Here is a 20034-nt window from a genome sequence, read left to right on the forward strand (position 1 = left end):
GCTATGAATCAGAATTCAACAAAAGTATTCACAACAAAATTTGTTAACTTTTCGTTAGTAATTAAAATTCAAGCACTCCAGCCTAAGCCTTCAGTTGTTTTATTACGTTCCGTGGGAAAAATCTTAGAAAATCGCCGTCTTAAAAAATTCTCCACCACCACCGGGAATCGAACCCTGACCTACAGGGTAAGAAAACCAGCTCAATCCACGACACCAACCCAATCACCCTAATTGCATGTTTTCTTATGCCGGAAGACTCAACATTTATTTTGTTCTAAATTGTTTATTTTATAAATTTTTCTCATTGATCCTACCCACTGACAACGACCAACAGTTACCCCTCAAGAGAATTAATTCCCTTCCACTGAAGAAAAAAAAAGGTTTCCCTTAACCGGCGAACGGAGGCACACAGCCGGCGTTCATTTCGCTTCGGAGAGAAGAGAGGGAATACATACTGCGCAGTAAGGCAAAGCCGACCCCTCCCACTTTTAACCCCCGTGCCCTCCACACCCTCCCTCCCGCCACCACACTCCCGAACAACCCCTTCTCCAAGTCCATCCCTCCCCGGAGAAAAAAAAATCCCACCCGCCCCTGTCTTTTATTTCCCTCGCCCTAGAAAGACACCTCCCCAGACGACAAGGCGACGCGACGCCTTGCCGCGGTCCACTGTCGCGTGGACCTCCAACTAGACCTGTGTGCCGCCGGCACAGTCCACGACACGACGCAAATTCCGCTGCAAATAATATTGTAAACATTCAATAACCTACCGGTCAGAGAGCTTATGGAGGCACAATCTTATGGACTATTACATTTCGTTGGTAAACAGTTTTTTCATCAACTTAATAGGTAATTCTAAGTAGGTACTCCCGCAGCATATGAATCTAAGTCAATAAAATGTGTTAAAATGCTTTGAATATTGAACAATAATTACTCCACGAAAAATTCAATAAACACAACCCAACGTCATTATCAGTCATATATTAAGTGGAAGAATCACAAAAAAGTAAATATTTTTTATTCACGTAGTCTGGTCTAAATAAATTATTGTAAAAGAAATCGGAAAAAAATAACAGATAAGAGTTATTATTGACATTTTCAATTTTCTTATTTCATTGCTCAGAGTAAAAATCCACTGGTTGTAATATTATGCATGTTCAATCAAAGAGTTCATCCTTTAAAAATGTTCAATGTGAGATATCTCTTGATACATTGCCCTTGTATAATCGCAGCGCCTTGTGATGTCGAGCTCAACTCGACGCTGGGCCTTGACTGACACTAAGCCTGTCGGGCCAGCCTCAACGTTGGACCGCGAAGGGATAAACACGAAAGCACTGACATACTCCCACATGCCCTTAAACTCATCAGTATCAAAACACAAAACGAGACCTGGAACACAAGGACGGATAATTTTATGAAATTATACAAATATTATTGCACAGATCCAACCTTAATAACGTTACCAGGACAACGTTAACTTCAACAGTTTTTTTTATAAACTACACAGGCGATTCCGAGCATTCCTGCAGCATCTGAATTTGCGCCAATTCAATTAATTTCAACGCTCGAACGAACGATCATGAATAAATCCTCGGAAAATTCGATAAATATAATCTAACGCCAGTTAAATAATTAGTGAAAAAAAACACAAAACGAGTGAAAAAAAAACTCGCAATTACCTAAAATAAGTTTCATGCATTATCACCCACACTTCTAGAACTCGCGATAATTATAATTCGTTGACAGGACACTCAGCGTACATCACTTTCTTCATATGCTCATCCAAAAATTAGGTTTGATTTTCAACGACAAAAAAGTGGCCGACATCCTAACCGAAGAGCAGACACTTCGGATGAAAATAAAATGAAAGAAGTCAGCTGAGGGAAAAAGGAAACAAAAAGAAATTCTCATGGTCTCCTTGCCCCTCGTTAGCGTACATTCAAAAATAAGAAAAGGTCGCATCTCCATTTCTTAAAGCTTAAAATAACATGCATGAATCAATGCCGGCTCGAAAGCATCTTCAGTGAGAGAGAGGGGGGTCTTAGAGGTAGGGTATGTATATTTTTAATCTCAGACGAGTCATAAAATTCCGCAAGGCATCTCTGGCCCTATATGTACGACCTCCAATGACTGCGCTAGTCGGATCATGCAAGTAAAAGAAAACAAGCGAACACGGTGGATTAAAAATAGAGCTGTGACCGAGAGAAAAATCTCTAGTAGCAGTGGAGCACAATTTTTTCAACCCCCAGCCAGAGGATGCGGAAAGTAGGTCTTTAAAACAAACACAACAGGTGAGGGAGGAGAAGGAAAAGAATGGCGAAAGGCGGACGGGGGGAAGGCCGAGGAATGGATTCCAAGTGACTCGGAGAGACGGAACATGAGCCGAAGCCAGTACATAAAGACAGGGCTGAGAAAAATACAGTCCGAGGAGTATTTGAAATACACATTACCGCTCCAAATCTATTTAAAATGCAAAGTACCTTTGACTTGGGTATTTGAAACACGAACTAAAAATAACCTTTAAAAATACAAATTGATTGTTGATTCACCGTTGTAAAGTACGAAATTGCTCTGTTAACGGGGAGACGAAAAAAATATGAAATTAAAATAGCCTGCCTGGGCACGAATGGATAGCTGCAAACATGAAAATAAAACGATTATAACGAAAACGAAGTAATCGCTAAACCATTATGTTACAGAAGTGTTATCAGAGCTCGCAACCCAATGATTTCTCAGATAAAATTGGAAAAAATAGTAATTTCATTTAAAAAATAATGTGAAATGTGAGAAATTCAGAGATTATAAAATTTTTCTGATGTAATATGGTTTTATCATCCATTCGGTGAATTCTTTCATTGAAACTGCGCTGGAATCTAAAAGAACGTCCACAATAACCATTTCTAACAACCCTTTCACAAAAGCATCAACTTCTCTTTTATCTTCTGGCATTGCTAATTAATTTTTTATACAATAATTTTACATGGAGTATGTTGTAAATAAAGCAGCTTATGAAAACGAAGAGTTTTGTAACAGAAATAAATTGGTTCAGGCAATCTGAGTCTGTTTCTATTACAGTTTACATATACGCTTCACGAGTGTTGTGGATGCGTCCTAAACTCTGGATCCTTGGCGATTGTTGACTCAACTGCCCACAATTATCGTGCCCCCTCCCCCCCCTCAGCTCACCTCGTCCACCGCATACCTTGGCCAACTGATCTATATCCATTAATCTATTTACCTCTTGCGCGAACTGATAGATTTATCAAGTTATGCATTCGCACATCTACTTGTTCCACTGAACAGCAGAAGTCGTAAATATTATCGTGCCCACGAGCAACTTGCTTAATTTGACAAGGCAACTGGTTGAGGCGTTGATCGTAATCATTGTTTAAAGATAAATTTATTCCATTAGGTATAAACAGAAGGTTAATGGGCGGAATTAAATGAAAACTATCAAGAGAAGTTTAAAAAAATAAATAATAGCCGGGTGTTCAGGACATAAAAAATCATTGTCAAATTACTCAAGTTATTAACCGAAATTCTGCGTGTCCGAAGTATTTTTTTATAACTTGCATTAACTGCATCACGGAAAAAAAGGCGCATGCCACATATCCAGAGTTCAGGACACGTTAAGGAACGGTTTACAGTGGCGCCGACTCCATGGGGCCTGAGGGGGCCCGAGCCCCCTCAAAGATTCGTTTGGGGGGCGGAGCCCCCTCAATATTTCAAGAAAATAATTAAGTTATATTATGCTTTGTGAAATCACAAAACTATATTGGTAATTTTTATTTCCCATGCTTGACGATAGTTACCTTTTAAAATAAATTCAACAAATAATAATAAGGTGAAGCAGGTTGACTGAATCAGGTGGTGTGAATCATAGTATTTCATCATCTAGAATCATAGAATAGTGTTTCGGTGCTGGGACACACTTTGAATTTAAGCTCTTCCCGGGGCAAGACCTCGGATATGGGCCCCCCAATATTTTTTATAAGTCGGCGCCCCTGACGGTTTATCAAGCGGAAAAGGGAGCCCAACACACGATATCACCCAGTCAAATAAGACAAATGAACGTTTTAACAACATCAGAACTCTTTCTCTACGATTTTCCAAGCTTTAAAAAGCTTCAATAAAAATATATTTAAAAAACCTAATTACCAATCCAAAAAGCTTTCATTATTTTATTAATGGTATTTTATTATATTTTTATTAAATTTTATTTATAAATAATATGATTTAAATTTTTTATTAACAATAGTAAAAATTATTAATTAAAAATTTTTAAATTGCTTTTTAATACAACTTTAGTGAAAATAAAATTTTCAGCCATATGAAATTAGAAATGACGACTCGGTCTTCTACGATTCAGTATCATGATTTTCATCCCGAAAAAAATCTTATCCTCGCGCACAGAAATGAAATTTAAAAAACTATGAACGAAAAAAGAGGGGTAAGTAATATAGGAACGCACATCTGAAATTGGGGAATGAATTTCTCAGCCAATATCAACGACCAAAGAAAGTTCAAATAAGTGCTGAAATTTCACAGCATCTATTTATCAGATGCTGTGAAATTTCTGCATTGATGAAAAAAGCTTTTGTACTCTTTGTCAGTTTAAATTTTATATTTAAGTTTCAATTTCACCAACAACAATGCACATGCCATATTTTTAATTTGTTATTGTAAACTCGCTGGTACACATACAGTGACATTCAAACCCTTACGAAATGGCACAATTCTGCGCTCATAGTTGGAGTGAGAAAAATTCACTTCATCTTTAAAGACCGATCGGCTTTACATGATAATCTGTGACCTTATTTAGCACGTGAACCCAATGATTAATTCTCTCTCTATATTTTGTAAAGAGGAAAAAAACATCTTAGGACATGACATCGTCCTGCCAAACACGAAAGAAAGAATGTGACAGCAGAATCAAAAATCTATCGCCCACATATTCACGGCGAGATGAATAACTGCGGTGAGCAGGAATGCTACCAAGGTGGCGAAACGCACAAGTGGACAAACCACGTAGAAACGGAACAGCCGAGAGATGAGGGCGAGATTACATTAAAAAAAAAAAGAAAAACAAAACACACATCTAGAAGACGGACGGACAGCTCTCTTCATCAAAAAACCTTAGGAAAGTGAAATGCCGACCTTTTCCAAAACACCGCGGTCACCTTCCTCAAAGACAACTGGTTCTACGGGCTTCACAGGCTGGGCCCCGAGTTGTTTATCCGAAATTAATAACGGGTACGCCACGGCCTGGAATTCAAATGACTACATATACGAAAGTAAACTTAAAAGCAAGGTCTCAAATTATTTATCATTGTAAATTATAGTTATTTACATTGTTGGAAAGGTCATGGCCAGTGGCAGATACAAATGGGGGCTTAGGGGACGCGCCCCCACCCCTTGCGGACCCGCCCGTGTTGCCAAACATTGCTGAACCACAGTTATAACTTTTTTTATATCATAAGATAGCATTGTCTTGTATATGTGTGTAATACATTTAATTAAAATTTTCTTAAACACTGCACGTGACTTGATTATTTTTTATTAGGATAGAAGTATAGGTACCTCAAGATATCTTTTGCGCCCCCCCCCCCTAATTTTTTCTGTATTCGCAACCGGTCATGGCTTCAGATATTTTTCGCAGTAGTCACCCTAACGCTCCATTACCTTCCTCATCCGCACGATGAACTTTTGAATCCCGTCGACATACCAGCTTCCGTCCGCGATGCTATGATGGGCGTTGATCTCCTCTTACACCTCGTCATCCGTCATGAACTTCATTCTTCCTAGATTTCTTAATGGGAGAGCAACATGTGGAAATCACTGGGTAAGTGAGTCCAAAAAGACATCCCCCGCCTCTCCAAAATGGCGCACAACTACTTCCGCAAGTTTCACGCGCGCTGCCTATGGTGGTCTTCGGTGAGTTGTTTGGGTACCCACATTGCAGCGGACGTTAGCGCGGCCGAAAAGGTAATGAGAAATACCAATGCTAGCCTTAACATCGCTAAAAAAAATAAAATATGATACTCCCAATAAACTTTGAAAGACGAATGGATTCGGGTTTAATTGAAGTTAGCAGAACTTTGGATGGAAGATAGTTGAATAGGCATTAAGGGAACGCTATCCAACGCGAATAATCCATTGCAAAGAAGAGTTGATTATCTTACATCTAATGCATCGCATTCATCGGAGAACTTTACACGGAAACCATTAATAAAATAATTATAATAACAAGGTTACTAAAATCCATTATCAACTTACTAATACAACTGACAAAATATAATGCATTGCCTTCATATATTCCTCAATGTATAAGATAAGTACACCACATGTTCTCTATCACTGAGGATTATAAATTGGAGCAGTAAACTACAACTGGTATCTATCCATAAAATCACTAGCAGTATAAAAAATAGGAATTATATCTTAATCGTTCGTGTAATAATATTATAATTGTACTACAACTTCAATTTCGTGTATATATTACGGTGCGTATCGCGTTAATTCTAAAATTCGTGATAAATACTCCGAAACGAAAGTAAAACTAATAAATTGATATTCAATTATATATAAACCTTACCTCTGTAGGCAAACACGGCACATAAAACGATTAAATCAGAAAAATATCTTAGACAACGTAAAAATCATGGTGAAAGATAACATTTTTTCCTCTTTCTCAATATATTTCAAAACAACATTAAAACAAGAGTGAGGGGACGACTAAGAGTTTAGTTTGACAGAAATCAGTGTACTTTTGATAAAAGAACATTACTTTTGATAGCAGTGGCTTTGAAAATGTACACTGAAACCTCTCATAAACAGACACTCACGGTCCTCGAAAATGTGTCCGTAAGTAAGAGGTGTCCGCATTTCGGAGGTGACCTAAAGAAAATCAAATATTTACGCTTAAAATAACCCCGCAAGTATTATAGTGCATTGGATATAAACTAGATGAACGAAATCCTTTCATTAAAAACAAAATCGCAATTTTTGACAGATCGGTCAGAAAACCCATGGCGACGGTATCCGTGAAGGAGTGAAATTGTGCCAAAAAAATTGTTCGTGGCCGCAAGTAGGAGAGGACGTATACCAGAAGTTCTATCCATTTACAAATGCATATCCCTTTGCCGATGAATTGAACATAGCTCTTAAGTCAGAGATGTTCATGTACAAAGTTTCACTGTATTTACCCCAAAACAAACAACGAATGAAGCACTTGTTTTTCATAGAAGACTGGCATGGGAACCTTCGACGAGGACTCCCTTTCGGTGGAGAGTGGAAGAGAAAAGGCCCGCGGCTTCCCTGTTGGGACCCTGGGCACGTCCCGCCAATGACGTACATACATCTCCACCTCAACTTCCCCCTCCGCCCCCTCATCCATGGCCCGACTCAGCGATTCGCCCCTTACAGCCAAATGATTCCCTCCAGCACGCCGACGAAATCAAGGAACCTAATCCCTTACTAGGATGTACATGCACCAAACGTGCCCATGGTCACCGATATGTTACATAGCATCATCAACGCCATTGATGGAGATATGTCGTGGAAGGCCCACCAAATATGCTGACGAAAAAATTCAATGCATCTACACTCTGATAAATGTGCATGACATCGATTCAGGAATACAAGTATACATTGGATTCCTGCACATAGCAACGTTGGAGGGAGATATGAAGGACCTAACCCGGTGTAAAACCGGAGAAATCTTCACTGCTGTTGTTCGTCGAGAAAAAACAGGCATTACATACATGAACTTCATCGCTTGTAGTGCCCTTTACACGCAATTTTTTTTTAAATAAATTGAAAATGATTGATTATCCGGCCTCGGTGGCGGCGGGGTAAAGTCCTCGCCTGCTCAGAAGGTCGCGGGTTCGATTCCCGCCTGGGTATGTTACCCCTACTCAGGGCATGATTGTTTGATGGCTGTTTGTGAACGTTAAACCGTTAAAATATCAATAACTCCTATGTAAAAGGCCGTAGAGCTGTTTCCGGTGGTACGGAAATAAATAAATAAAATATATGCACCTATAATTTACTTCTACTTTATTCGTAAATACTTACTCGACTTAGGATATATATGTCGGTGATTAAAGTAAAAATAGTTGCTTGTTACTACTATCAAATGATAAAAGAATAATAGGTCCATAATAGGAACGAAAACACTTTCTTATCCAGCCTTATCCACTGAAACATTAGTGAAACGAAAAAAAAAACAAAGCGGAAAAATGATATGAATGAATTCGGGAACACTATTATCGGAATTTCGTTCTAAATGCAACCACCAAAGACTACTTCTGGATTACGTCAGCCTTCAATCCACCGCCGAAAACACAGCGATAAAAATGGAATATCAGCTACAGCGCTTGTTCTAATTTCCTTTAAAAAATACACGTTTTAGTTCCACATTTAACTGTAAGAGGATTAATCCACCACGCAAAGTTTGTCGTGACATATGCGTCGAAACTCGCCACAGCGATTAAGACCTTCCTTCCAGCCAACACCGTTCCCCTCCGCGGCCGGTCGAATGCTTGGCGGCATATTCCAGAAACTTCTCGCAGCAACTGATATGCAGCCAGACCGCAACGTTCAACTCCCGCTAAACCAGGAGTTCGTTTTAAAAATACACTTGAAGCGCATTCCAAAAATAAATAAGAAAAAATTGTTATTTCAGGCATCACTTTGTTCAAGTTAGAACTTATCTTGAATAATTTTAAACTATCCTCCTATTTTTCACATAAAAATTTACATCTCTACGACCATGACCCTACCGTCGAAGCAACGGTCGTAGGGTAATCAATTTCACGTGGATAACACAAAATTAAAAGCTCCTCAAAATAAATTCCAACAATTGAATAAGTAATTCAATTTGTAGCCTCATAAACATAGTTCGGAAAGTTTACGTAAAATAGTCGAAAAAATTAATATTCTGAATGCGTAAATTTCAATTTTTCATTCTTTTTCAGTTTTAGCATAAACAATACAACTTAGCTCTGCACGTAAGCTGCACGACTTTACACAATATGCAGAATTACAAATTCTTTTTACAAATGTAACTATGAAATAAAATTTTACGAAACAAGAGTTGAAATTCTAACTCTCAGGGGATCAAAAGTAAGAATCGATTACTTTTGGAATACCTCTGAATACACGCGGAAATTATCTCCGAACACTAACTTCGCGCTACCCACACTAACTTTTCCAGACAATGGAAAACAAAACACAACGACTTCATACCTTTGAAGTGCATAAAAACATATATGATGTGTATTATATATATTAAAGTTTTGAAAGCTGGGATGAAGATAAATAATAACTTACTAGGGTCCATCCGTCTTGATAAACACAAGGTACCTGAGTTTGAGGAGCTCTAGCGTCTAAACGAAGCAATCAATTTCAATGCAACAAAAATCATACGAAAGAGAATTTATTTCTACGTTGTATCATGTACTTTTAAAAAACCTTCGGCTCAATAGTATTTCCTGTACTTAATATTTTCTAAAAAACAGTACCCGTTTTTTGCGCGTAAAATCAAGTTTCCCCACTTCGAGGGCTAGGTACTCCCGTAGTTTTCGTTCCAGTAACTTGGAATTTTGATACAAGAAAGCCAGATCTATTACTGATAAATTGCAGAAAATGTTTTGTTTAAACCACAAAAATTGATGGATTTGTAGTAAACAACGCAAATCTCAGTTAACTTCGAAACCAATGGATCAATTGAAAATTGCCAATTGCTTCCTTGCTTTTTTTTTAGTAAGCCACTAAGCAAGTTTTTGTGGCTATATTCACAGCACATATTCGGATCCGTACACATTTTAGCAAAGAGTACCGCGGAGTACTAAGACGCATTTTTGAGGAGTTGAGTCAATGAAAAATATAGAAAATCTGCACGGGGTGCAACCCTCTTCGCCTCATATTCAAGCCACCCCCCAGCATATTATCCATCCGGACGCTCTGAAGTGTTCCCCCTCTCCGCAGAAGAAGAAGAAATGGGGTGAGCGTACGATGGGGGAGAGAAAAAATATTCAACCCACCCTCCCTCCCCACCAACCCCCTGCCACGAAAGCGATATCCCAATTGATGGATAGCCAACCCACCCCATACCTCCAAAAAAAAAAAATCCCACACCCCCGCTGCGGTAACGGAAAGGGGGTGAGAGGAGTCCTCCAGGGGTGGGTACCCCTGGAGGAGGTTGAGTTAGGGGAAAAAGACCGCGAGAGATCCGTGGAATAGGGAACCGACCACACAAGCACCCCTCCCCCTAGAATCCAACTCGCTCTGAAGAAGAAGAAGAATAAAGCCCACCCATAACGTGGACAGGAATCTTAATGACTGCACGAGGGTAAGTTCTCCTTATTTTTTTCCCTTTCCCCTTCCGGATGGGAAGGGGAAATTCGTGGGGTTTTTGAGGTGAGGCGGTGGAGAGGAGATAAAAATGTGCGAAAAAGAGAGGGGGGTTTAGCGGAAGCCTTTCTTGGCGGAGGTACGATGACGGGGTGGGGGAATATTTCCGCGGTGGGTGGGGAGTTGGAAGGGAGATAGGCAACCAGCACTACGGAAGACGCAGAATATGTTGAATTCAACTTGGAGTAGAGTCTACAGCAAACTACACATTGGAGTCGGATAATATGGAACGCATACTATAAGTTTACATATTAGTAGGCCTCATCTTGGTATTAGCAATGATAATACTTCGTAACTTCCGCCGTTTATTTTAAAAATCACATACGATTTTTGGCTATCACGCCGTCATCAAGTACATTTAAACGCAATGAAAAAATATGGCGAATACATGTTTATATATGCTATGGTGGTGGCTACGGTGGTAATTTACGGACTTTTTAATGTTTTAATTTTTACGGTTAATTTACGGCTTACGGACGATAATTTCATTGTGTTTATGTACTTGAGAATGGCTTGATAGCCGAAACCGGCCGTGATTTTTAACCGTTTGCAGTGAAATGTATCAATTTGGGAACAGATTTATAAAAATTCATGAAAATTATACTTCGTATCCGTGATTAATTTCATAACTTTTTTAATGTAAATGAAGTAAGGGAGTACTTTTTAAGTGAATTGCATTACTTGTGTATACATTGGTCGTTAATTATATCTTTTCAAAATTGGTTATTTTCATCATCTCTGTAGTGATTATGCGGTTTATTCAATATTTTCCCTACAATCGCTCTCCAGTGACAAATACTCATTTATTCAAAACATCAATATATATTACATTGTTAAACGGTGTTCTTTGGTGAAGTGCATATTTATTTATTTCTCAAGCAATGGCAGAACTTTGTGGCTTTTTACCGATTGGGAACATTCTTGGAAAGCGTTTAAAAATTTTTGTTCGGGTTTTCTTTCATAATATCTCTTGATTAGTTGTAAATAAATAGGAAATACAAAAAACATTACAAATCAGTTGGTAAATTAGTTTGGTCATTATTGGTTAAGTAAATTGTGGAAGTCACGAAGTACTATAATTGCTAATATGGAGCACTTTTACCAAATCCAAGCATCTAGTTACGATTTAAACTCATAATGGTTGGTCACCTGAACCCCATCTAGAACTTATTATTAGCAAGGGGTAAAACGAATACCAACGTCTGTTCAGTCGGCAAAATATATCCCTCCAAAATATTTCCATTAATATAATGCATGAAATATACGGGAAATAATTCATTTGTCGAAAACTGCTATTGGCGTACAGAGAGCGCCACACAAATGTTAAACGAATTGCGCTGGAAGCCTCTAGAGACTTTGAGGCTATAATTTAAAGAGAGATAGTTTCCCGAACGGACAGGTCGCACGGGAACGGACAAGATTCGCTTTTTATCCGAACAATAAAGAATTTTTAATAAATGCTAGGCGTAATTTCGCTAAAGCAAATCTTTTTAGTCGTAAACAGTTGGTATCCTAATACCCCCGCCACACGCCCATTGAGGTGGCTCGCGCTTCCCTTTTCTTGGAGAAAAAGTCATCGGAATATTCTCCATAGCAAGCAAACGACACTACTTCTCCTCAGAAGAACCTTTTCTGAATGAGCCGTGCGCAAAAGTATACCCTGACCAGTGATTCTACTTTCGCCCGGTAGTTGGCGTGTAGTTGGCTGGAACCACGAATAGATGTAGATTTTAACTTCAAAGTTTCGCTAGCAAGAAGTTACCCGCAAGGTATCTTACGGACTTTAATAAATGCTACGAGTAATTTAGTAAGACCATATCCTTTTATTAATTTTCAACGGTTGTTGCCCTTAGGGCCCCCGCGCATTGGCAACTTTTACAAAGCAACTATTTAGTTGCTTTGTGGATGTTCAAATGAAACACACGAAATTGACTGTGGCCCCGCGCACGGGCTACTTTTTAGTTGCCGCAACTGCCGTGTGTTCCATATGGACTTCCTCAAAGCAACTAAATAGTTGCTTTATAAAAGTTGCCAGTGCGCGGGGGCCCTAACACCCCCCGCCACACACCTCATTAGACAGCTTACGGGGTAGTAATATGTAGACGTAGATTTTAAACGGTCAATTTTCGTTAGGAAAGAGTTTCCCCGCAAGATATCCTGAATATGTAAAAAACCAACACCCCCTGCCCATTCCCTATAACAACGTAGACCGCCCAACTCCCGCTGCCTCCTCAAGAAGACTTCCGGGTCCGTATCAGGAAGGGAGCGATAGCAGGGGTGTGGGAGCGGTTATAGCTCCGGAGCAGAGGGAGAGGAGGATGGCAGAATTAAAGGGATAAGGCATGGGGGGGTGGATCTTATAGGGGTTGCGGATGGAGTAGGGGTTGGCTCAAGGGAAGATGCGAATATAAGGGGATAACGAAAGGTAAGGGCGTTATACAGGAGGGAGACGTGGATTTCTTCAGCAGAAAAGGTGGGGACTGTGTGAAGAAAATCATGGGAGCAAACATCCACGCTCATAAACGAGTCGAAGACCCGGACGGCCTCAAAACTGATTCTGCCCTTACCTTACAATACGGTATATCAACATTAGGTAAAGCTATTTCACTTGGAGTTGATAAAAGTAATTTCAACATAAAAAAAATAACACGAAAAGAGGTTGGCAACGAAGTACTTAACACGTCTTTGATTTGCACGGAATAATATTCTCCTTTTTGCAATAATGAATTTACAGAACATCAATTTCTTACACATTTGCGTCACTGATTTGCCAACAATGTATTAATACTTCATTAGATGCGTGTACACTCAACAATAACTCTTCCATTGACCTGAATGATAAGCAGTTCACAATACTCTTGGTTTATGTCAACCAAAGTGACATCCAAATATAACTGAGTTAACATTTTACGCGATTTTACACGAATTTCACGGCATACTTCAAGAAATTTATGTATTTTAAAAAATTAGTTGAAGAAGTACGTTTTTATCACGTTTCAATTTTTTTCTCCCGTATGCCCATGTTACCACGAAACCGATGGCCAGTTCTAACTACTTAATAATAATTATAATAACATCCAAAATATAGTTTGTACAAATGATAAATTGCCAAAGAGAAGCCACAAAATAAGATTAGAAACCTCTTGTGGAGTAATTATTACATCCAAGTAACATTGAGAATTAAAGTACATGGCTTCAAGCAAAGATGACGGATGACTCCGAGGAAAAAAGGAACTCGGATACGAAAGTGGTTTGGGGCTTGCGGTCGTGGCCTCAGAGAGAAAAATAGCGCTCATGACCCATCTCAGGCGGCGGTGAGTATGAATCCGCGGATTAAGGAACACGAAAATACTATTTACAAGATGCCAGGGGAGATGAATCCCGCGACTTCAAATGGACCGACAACTCCTGCCTACAACCCCCATTCCCCCGGCGGGCACGTCAAAATGGAGTCACGCGGGGGATAGTGACTAACCACATGGGGCGGAATCTTATTTGAATCAAAAATGAGCAACGCCTCCATCGCCCCTTTTTTTACAAGCAAGAAGGATGAAAAAAAACAACTTATAAATACTGCGCGCAACAGATGTTGCCAAGCTCTGTCACCACAGAGGAAGCGAAATTCAAGACTACACAGCAAATTGCAATAAATACTAGCAATTTTCCGCGTTATAAAAGGCATTACGACCTACGTTTCAAAGTTACTACATCACCTTGAAGATGATGTTGCAACATTGGAACTTGGTCACAATATAAAATACTATCGTGGAAAAATGCTAGTATTTATTTTCATAACGAAAAATTCCACGCCATCACGATTGAATCTGCGGATTTTACACTATGAACCAGTGAAAAATGAATACATCGCACTTCCCACTGACTATTAACAGAGTACTACACGTGTTTCCATTGCTGTACAATCATCCTCAAGCAAAATAGAAACTTTATTTTTGGTTTCTATTAGTACCTGAGGATGGTTAAATAACAATTGAAACACGTGAAGTACTCTCTTAATAAATTGTGGGCAATACGACATCTTCGTTTATCATTAGTTTTGTAGTTCTATGACATCTTTCCTAAAAAGTTGACTACACCGCAGCTTTAGCAAAATAACTTATACGGCTCTTCTTAATATAGGCACTGAAATAGGTAACTGTATGAAAGTTCTACGTCAGTTTGACGCGGATTAAAATAAAAACAGCGCGGAAATACACGTGACAAGATACTGCAATTTATTTCATAGCCAAAAATTACAAAATTGCACGTGCAAACATGATAACAAAACATAAATTTCATAGATTACACCTTTGCCATCGCTCAAAGTATTCAATACAAGAAACAAACTCACAAAGTACTAACTAATTAACCATAGGGTATAACCAATGCTACACATACGAAAACACATTAACCGAGTCGATAAAATTTAAGATGTCATGAATATGGAGATTTCACATTTTCAAAACAAGGGAGAAAATGTAAAACCACACCTAAATCAAAACCAAAATAGGCAAATCGGATGTTAAACTGTTGCAGCGTAAATTGAAATGCAAGGATGATTATACGCGAACAGTTAAAGTCTTACTTATCATCAAAAAAACTTAATTTCTTACGCAAACAAAAAATTCTCAAAACAAGCGATTTGTAGAGTTTCGGGCTATAAGATAATTTACCTCGGACAATGAGTACTAGGGACAAAGTACTTACATACGCAGAATTTGAAGCGTTGATAAGCTGCGGAAGAGCCTTCACAGCACAAAAAATTCATTCACGCTCACATATTTACTAACAGCAGTCGCAAGTATACCAGCAATGCTTTCATAAAATGAAAACAATAATTGGGATAAAAGCAATTCATAAATGTGCAGGAACATTGGACCGTGTTAGGCTGTATCAATATTTCTCCTAGGGAATAATACTCCATACTGACTCTCTCATTCGTTAAAACGTAGCTATATCCCTTTTAGCGGTTTAGGCACTTAAGATGCATACCATATACTCGACACTACGGGCAAGGATTGTGTGATCCCCTAATACGAAAAATATATCTACATTAAGAGAAGAGACGAATATTTTACGCAACAAACAAAATTTTTATAACAGGATAAAGGAATCAGTGGATAACAGCTCAAAAACAGAAATAAAGCCCGCGTGCACCGATGACTGGAGCGCAGAAATATATTTTTACACAAAAACAATTCAAAAGTGTTCCTACACGTCCATTCGCTGTATACTCCACGATGGAAACTCAATTCGTTACACAAATTGCACTTCAGAGAGCAAGACCTAGATTCACCAACATTGGGTCGACGAAAAATAGGTCATGTTCAAATCCCCTAACTTGAACAAGAAATGGGTCAGACGCTACTTTTAACAGCATTACCAGGAAAAAAAAAGTCCCCATATCCTTCACTAACATTTAAAAAATTCCTTGATTTGACCATGCAGGCGTTACCAACGCATGTTTTTCGAAGAAGATTCAAACAAAAAATAGAAAAAAAATTCCACTTCCATAATTGTTGAAGATTTTTCGGCTAAAAATCTACCATGGATCGAAGATGGTTTTAAAAACTTGGTTCCCGGGAATAATCGCTTCAACACAAGCAACTCCTAGAAACACATGCCAATTCAGGCGATAAAATTGCGCATAACTTAGGCAGTATATTCCGACAAAAAGTCATAATTATCAACTCAACAGATTAATCGAATATTCTAGCGTAAAAGATTCACTACAACCCGAGAAATAAACAACGTGGTCCGGGTAAAAATAGCTTCAATGCAAGTAAAACCTAGCGAACATGCAAATACAGACGAAATTTGCGTAAATTTTAAGCAGCGGGTGCTTACAAAGAGTTTCAACAATCAGCCCTTCGCCTTAATCGAATATTGTTAAGTTAAAATTCACCACAAACCGAGAAAAAAAAACCAACGACATCGAAATAAAAACCACTACAATACACTCAACACGTGATCACCGCTTTAATGCCAGTATCACTACGTGAAACTCGAGCGACTAACTAACTGAGCATTATTGCAACTCCGAGTGGTGCGCATTATTAAGTAATTATTTTCAAAGGCGACACGAGAAAATCCTCGCCGACCACTCAACATACACTCGGAGATCGCGTGATTTTCAAAACGCGTCAAGAACTGCCGAGAAGATGAACGAAACGATTAGGTTCGGAGAGAGAAAGTTGCGAACACGAACTGGATCAACGCGAACTCGCGAAACGCCAATCCAGGGAGAAAAAAGAGGGGGGGATAAATGGTCTAGGTGGGAGCGATGATAAAAATTTCTAATGAAAAAAAAATAAACGACGTCAGAGTGGGTAAAACCAAAGCTCGAAAGGTTGCGGCGTACCATGAGGATAGCATTCTAACTCTTCACTCCAGCATTGGTATAAATAGAATAAAATACATCCAATAGAGAAATAAGAAACCAATCTCAAGTTTCTAACACTAATCAATAACCCATAAACACACTCTATCGTGGGAATAAGCAACGAAGCCACTTGCAAAAATTGATTAATTTATTATTACATCACCGAAAACCACAATTAGCCTTCTATAGCGGGGTGTTTAACTTAACAATCAACCGTACACGATCATCCACGCCGTGGATTGGATCATCTTACCCAGGCGGGAGTCGATCCCGCGACCTCTTGTGTGGCATGCTAGTACCTTACCCCGACGGCCGTCTGGCTAAGAATGCTTCACGAATAATGATAAAAATCAAGTAGTATTAAGCAGTAAAACTAGTCCTAATTATGGAGAAATATTCTGTACTTCAATATGTGCATTGCGGGTGACTCCGTAAAAGTTATCACCGGGCTAGTCCCGGTATACTTAAACAAACCCTCTCGCTTTTACATTTAGTCTTCGATTGGGGAGGGGTTATTGCCGGAAAAAGAGCGTGCGATGTTGTGGGCGATGCCCCGCCCACAAACGGGGACGCCGCGGCGACTCCGGCCGCCCGCCTTCCGAGCGACGACTCCACTCTTCCCCGTTCGCCATTCATTCATCCAGCGCACACTCGTCTTTAACGGACCCCGGCGTTTTTCTTCACTTATCCCACCCCGCCTCCTCCTTTCTCCCTCCCTCTCTATATATCTTTCACTCACACTCTTTCCGCCTCGCTCATCCTCGATACAATGGCACAAAATGAAGACGCACTAGACACTAAAAACAGCCGTTTTTGTATTTGATTAACTTTTAACACTACCTACCTCACCTCTGCATTTTTACAACTGGTTCTCGCAAAACGCGTCATCACTCATATTTGTGATCAAATGAAAGCCATTACGCGAACCTCTAACTCGAATTTTAGGCACAAAAATACGAGATTCCTTTAATTTTGAATAGCCGCATGGTAGGGACAGCTTGTTACTTCGGGTAATTCTTAAAAACGAGGCCCAATTGGAGGAGAATGAAATACGAAAAGGATATAGTAATATACACTTTAATTTTTTTCACCTCCACTAGTTGCACGTGAAAACGACGTTTACAATTAGTGTACGTAAAAAAATTAAAGCAGACATATACTAGATACTTTACGTATTTCAACTATTACAACTGATTCCCAAACATTCAAGCGTATTATTACGAATATTTTCAGGTACAACTAGTGTACGCGAAAACATTAAAGTGGACATAGACAACAACCTTTACGTAATTCATTTACATCATTATGTTCCATAATATCTCGCTTAACACCGTTTATGTCATTCCACTTGGAGGATTGCCTTAAATTCTCTCCGGTTAATAAGGACAAAAATCCTATTAAACTGACATCGTATTGGTGAAATCAGAAGAATATACGAATAAATAAAAAAAGTTACTCACAGGAAACACTTAAGCACATGCGCTGTACCCAGTTAATTCATCTTGAGTGCGACTCCCTGTTAATCTTCCCATACTGCTCTCAAAATTACATACAAACGGTCCCAAACATGGGGGATGAGATAAATAGGTAAGTATAATATGCAATTAACAATCAGAATTGTAGAAATGGACATATATTTCCCTAATTATAGTAGATATATAACTAAAAAGATAACGGAACATGAATGCATTTTAATTCACAATTATCGTAAAAATACGGGTGTCCAAATTTTTCAAACACGATCGCAATTGAAAAAAAAACAAAGTAATGACATTCGTCAAAAATCTAATATCATAAATCTACATAGTATCCCGCTAGCCGCGTGGAGGGAGGTTTTAAAGTAATTCGCCTTTAACCTGTAAGAGTACATAAAAAATAATTACTAGCGGCGATTTTTGAGAGATTTGAGTTTAGCTGGCAGTTATCAAAAACAAAAATAGAGACACTATTTTTACTAGACCCCTAAAACGGTCGGGGATAGATTATTTCTTGAAAACGACATAGGCAGGGGCGGATACAGGAATTTTTTCAGGGGGGGGGGCACAAGGGTGTCAAAGACCTTTTCATATTTGAGATTAAAAACAAAATATAACTGTAGAACAAATTCTCTTAGTTTTTATATGAAAGTTTACAGCATTAAATTAAGTGATAGAGGCTACGCAATGCACAAAATAAAACGAAAGTAATGTTCACCGTATTAAAAATCTTGTCTATACTTTAAGTTTTTGATGGGGGAGACGAGCCACCCCCTAAAACCGCCAATGGTCGCAGGGCAATAAGCGATGAATCCAGGAAAACCATTCCATTATTCCACGCACACCTGTTTCCGCAAACAATCAAGGCGTGAATGTCGGGTAAAATGCAATCGGGACGCGAGACACACTTCTGTCGAAACAACTTGACCCCATTCGACGTCAGCGCACCCTTTTGTTACGTTGTAAAACACGAACGAACCCGACAGATAACGCGGAAACCCAAGCAAGAGTGATACTCGATGACTCTTGAAACTGGGGTCGAAGCTTCCTTCAGATATATATATATATATATATAAAGACGAGCGCGGATTGTTACGAAGAGGAAGAAGGCGTGGGAGAGGAGAGGAAGCAAGGAGATGAAGAAAAGGGGGGCACATGTGGATCTAACAACCCAGTCAGGGCGAGAGAGGGAGAGGAGGTTTCAGAGCGGCGTTCCAGGGACTGAGGTATCGATCGACAACGCCCAAAGAATGCGGGTACGCGGCCGAGGAAGCAGGCGTGCGAAAGGCGAGGTGGAGGGGGGGGGTAGAGCACCGCCACACGGAGGGGGCTTACGAACACACACAGGAAAGAGAAAACAAAATAACAGGGGGAAAGAGGCCCCAAAACAAAACCACGCCGCCGAGACGAGAGCTATGGGTTAACGAACGGCGTGGCTGAATCTTCAATCCAACTCTATAGAACCGTTTCGACCACGATCATCTCATGTTTAGGTTAGAGTGAAATAAACTGCGTAGGTGGAACCTAACACAATCTTGGGAACTACACTTTCCTCCAGCACAACGTGAATGCATAGTAACTCGTTCGTAAAGTCAAATCACAAGAGGACCTCAGGTTATTATTATATTATCAGGCCTCTATTGCGACCACGCTCATTTTATGTTCAGGTTTTTGTGACCATAGTTACACTTCGTTGGTGGAACCTAACATTCTGTAAGGACATGGACTTTCCTCAAGCTCAATGCGAGTGCATACAAGTCACTCTTG

General features: G+C 39.4%; 1 protein-coding gene across 1 annotated transcript in view; it reads right to left on the reverse strand.

Moving 5' to 3' along the window:
* Positions 1-612: 612 nt before the first annotated feature.
* Positions 613-20034, reverse strand: part of LOC124164939 — a 30830-nt gene continuing 11408 nt past the window's right edge. Inside the window, exons 3-4 of the mRNA XM_046542178.1 lie at positions 1209-1386; positions 613-733 (exon numbers count right to left, since the gene is read on the reverse strand). Of these exons, the coding sequence (XP_046398134.1) occupies positions 613-733; positions 1209-1386 (299 nt within the window). The remainder of the gene's footprint in view (positions 734-1208; positions 1387-20034) is intronic.

This window comes from Ischnura elegans, chromosome 9 (assembly GCF_921293095.1).
Source record: "Ischnura elegans chromosome 9, ioIscEleg1.1, whole genome shotgun sequence".
Taxonomy (NCBI): domain Eukaryota; kingdom Metazoa; phylum Arthropoda; class Insecta; order Odonata; family Coenagrionidae; genus Ischnura; species Ischnura elegans.